Source organism: Rhagoletis zephyria, unplaced genomic scaffold (genome assembly GCF_001687245.7).
Source record: "Rhagoletis zephyria isolate East Lansing unplaced genomic scaffold, Rhagoletis_zephyria_1.1 Rzeph_scaffold_11082, whole genome shotgun sequence".
Taxonomy (NCBI): Eukaryota; Metazoa; Arthropoda; class Insecta; order Diptera; family Tephritidae; genus Rhagoletis; species Rhagoletis zephyria.
In genome coordinates this window covers 7,305-11,186 of record NW_016168159.1, presented here as the reverse complement: position 1 = coordinate 11,186, position 3,882 = coordinate 7,305, and the positions used below count along the sequence as shown (strand labels likewise).

The 3,882-nt window shown below is 42.3% G+C and overlaps 1 protein-coding gene across 1 annotated transcript; it reads right to left on the bottom strand.

The window, feature by feature from the left end:
• Positions 1 to 316: 316 nt before the first annotated feature.
• On the bottom strand, positions 317 to 1,442 carry E(spl)malpha-BFM (Enhancer of split malpha, Bearded family member). Its single transcript, XM_017633086.1, has one exon. It carries the CDS (start codon positions 1,289 to 1,291, stop codon positions 692 to 694), a length of 600 nt encoding a protein of 199 aa, XP_017488575.1. The 5' UTR covers positions 1,292 to 1,442; the 3' UTR covers positions 317 to 691.
• Positions 1,443 to 3,882: the final 2,440 nt, after the last annotated feature.

Genomic DNA, 3,882 nt, shown 5'->3' with positions numbered 1-3,882 from the left:
GGTCGAGACGGATAGCAATCTGGACAGAAATTAGTTCAACAACAAATAATCCGCTAAGATAACGATAAGGAACTCAATGCAAAAATCAAATAACAAAATTATACAGAACAACCCAATCAAATTCATGATTATCAGCGACAAAAGTGGAGCGAAATGAGGAAAAGCAATTGCAGCGAACGCTTTCATGAAATAAGTAAATAATAAAATTTAATTTTTTTATCAAAAAGCAATTATCTATTTGAAAATATTTTTTTTTTTTTTACAAACATTGATCGTTTATATCAAATAAAATACATAGTAATAAAATTAAAGCCTTTCGTTATCACAAAATCACTTAGTAACTAAGAAATTATAAAAATTGAGTTGAAAAAATTAAAGCAAAATCCTATGTGGTACTCGTATTAATACTTCGCTATGGATGAGAAGCACTTGAAGTTTGTTTACGAAAAATTAACTTAAAAACTAAGTAAATTGGAAGCACATTGATTCAACTACCTACCACGTGTACTAAATAGATAGCACTAATACTATGTACCAGTTAATTACGGCAGTACTGCAGCCGCTACAAAACGACTATCACAAATTTATCTAAAGCTTCAGTCACAATTAATGCACGCCTCTTGAGTTCATCGTCGTCGCGTCGTCTAGCACTTCAGCTTTGTTGCCGCCAAGCTCCGGCAAATGCGACACTTCAAGCTTGTGCCCAACGATCCGGCTGGTAGGCGGGATACTGCATATGCGGATATTGTGCATTGCTGTAGCAATAGCTGGGCTGCAGTAGATCCTCATCGGCGGCAACGGGTGCAAAACTGCTCAACACCGGCTGCAGATTGGTGGTCCAGAAGAAGGTGCCGGCTGTGGTGCGTGCAAAGCGTACTGGCACATAGATATCGTGCTCCTCCGTCTCGTCCTCCTCCCGCTGAGACGACGCAGCCTCTTGCACCAGCACGGCTAATTTCTCATTGGCCGAATTGTCTTGGATCTCTTCATAGAGGTGTTGCTCTTCCATTTGTGCATTGCGCAGATTCTCCAGCGATTCCAATGATTCCAATGAGTTGCATAAACGTTGACATTGTTGTTGCAAACGTTGTTGTTGCCGGCGTTGCTGTTTAAATTTTTGTTGCTGTTGCTGTTGCTGGTGTTGGTGTTGTTTGTTGCGAAAGAGTGTCTGCAAGACGCTCTTAATGCTATAGCTCGGTTTCAGCTTTGAACTTTTTTGCTGCTGCGCTTGCTGATGAATAATGTTGTTGGCATTGTTGGCCGCCGCTGCTAGTTGCTGTTGTTGACACATTTTCGTAAAAGTTCTATGACAGATTTTTTTTCTCTAATTCTCGAAAGTAAAAATATTCTTATTTGTTTGGTTGACGGTGCGTGGTGGCACGTTTGACGAACAAATTCTGAATGATTTCTACATCAAATGCAACGATCTTTTATAGCTCCGTGCCGCGCTCAGCAAACTCAATACATAGGTACATACAACTTCAACGTTTGTACATTTCCTTCAGGAAAGGCAGTAGTACAGTCGAAGAAACAGAAATACTGAAAAACAACTAAGTACAAGAGCGGGAGAAATATGAGAACACGCACGCCAAGTTCATTTACTACAACTCAGTTCAATGCAGCTCAGCTATGCACCAACGGCCAACTCCACCGCATTGGGTATGCGTGCCTGTACATTACGGATATGCACTTCACTTTGCACATTATCGCATACAAGCGACCATTCGAAGCAACAAAAACAACATACGAACTGCAACAACAATCATGGCTTCAAAATGATATCTACCCTCCCTAAAGCGTGGTGCGAGTTGTTTGCTGGTGACTCAGCGCAGCTCGAGCACTGCCAAAGCCAAACAAGGAAAGAGCAAACGCGCGTAGAGGAAATGTCAAGTCAAGTACTAAGAGGGTCAGCGCACAAAAACTCGAATTCCGATAAGAATTGTCGAGGTGTTTAAGCAAGTGGCAGGTAGTCGTAGTGGTAAGCGGTGGCACAGTAGCGCCGCATAGTGGAGTCTTTTGACTTTGAAACTCTGCGGAATTGACTGTTACATTAATAATAAAAAATAAATATATAAATATATAAATAAATAAATAAAATATAATATTAATACCCCAATGTACTTTCCTACCAGGGAAGGTTGGGAAGGCGGCCACCCGTCGGTAAACGCTGTTATTTCTATCTTCACCGATGCCTCAAACAGGAAAAAAGGTATTCGCCTGGGTCTATTCTCCATGGAACTTCAGATAAGGCATTCGTGTCGTCTGCCAGATAGCAGCAGTGTTTTTCAAGCGGAAATCTTTGCATTAGAGAAGGTGACTTGTCTCATTGTCATTATAATCGCTGACAGCCATGCGGCATTGAAAACATTAGGCTGCAGTAGTCACGTCAACAGCGCTCTCTGCTGGGTTGCTGGACAGAAAAATATGAGATGACTAGACACGCCTTGGAAATTCAAATTAGCTAAACAGATCACTTCCTACCAACACGATATATTTCTCCTAATTTGTGTTGAAGAATACACTACAGCCGTAACTATTGACCTATGGATCAACTCGAACGGCTGTGAGATGTCAATACCCTTTTGACCGAGACTCTATAAGAGTCGTACTGCAGAAATATTGACGCTTAACAAATCTGCTGTACGGGCTCTTACCCGCGTCATCGCAGGGCACTATGCCATAGCGAAAATGCTCCATCGGTGGCGTGTACCTGCAAGCTCCATCCTCTTCTGTCAGCTAGGATTCACTTCATCATTAATGTGGCCATAATTTATCGTCGTCCTTTCGGAACGAATGAGCCGATGAGTTAGGAAAGGTGAAGGGTCTTTATAATATGGAGCATCTGAAGAAGTTCCTTATTTTTAAGTTCTCTATAAAGGATGGATTCATATTGATTAAATTTGACTTTCATAGCACACTGGTCTTGGACTCTAACTAGGCTGGGACTGGCTAGCCTGTACGACAGCTGTCAGCTGTATCTCTAGCTGACATAAAAGAAAGAGTAAAATATCACCTCCCTTAAGCCGAGAATTTCGAACCGCGTAAATTACGATTAAACTGAAGGTGGCTTCGGAGGTACCCAAAAATAAGTGAACCACAAGCCTCACCGAGTAGTGAACAGATCTCTGGATGGATCCCCAATTAAGAAGCAACGCATGAGGCCACAATCTTCGAACTCGGTATGAACCCTAAAGACTCTATAATGAAGTGAGCCACGGTCCTCTGGTCTCTGAGGATACATACATACTTTGGTGTTCAAAGAGAGGGAACCACAAATGTCGACGAGTATTGAATTGTTCTCTAGGCGGAATATTAAGTTTTGAGTAAGTGGCAAATGAACTAAAATCGCGGCGGTACCAAGACCGATGAAAAAAAGGGTACTATAAGGAGCAGGATAATAGACCTAGCGCAGGTGTTGAAATTTAGATTAGGAGCCAGGTAGCCAGATGTTAGTTTTTCCAGCTACACGAAAGCTACCAGGCTGTCAATTCTACTAAAACTATTTCGCTCAATCGTGGAGCAAAAATGGAAAAAGCCAAGAAATGGACAGCTAATGTACGGAACGCTGGCATACACTTTCGGGCAGGTCCTTAATTGTCTGTTACGGTGGACCTGGGACCAACACCTGGGGGGATATAATCTTTGTGTTAGTCTAAGTATGCTTCCACTAGTAGAAGCATCCATCCTTACCAAGAAGCATCCATCCTTACCAAGAAGCATCCAGCCTGGGAGAGTTCAACGCACTGCTGCTGAACCGGATTAAAGGTAGTTCGCTGGTGCATGCCAAAAATAAAAACTTTGTCATGCGAAACTCCAGCACAGGAAGGGAACTGAGACAGAGGCCAAGGCTGTTACCCCACCGGTGCACTTAGATTTTATTTT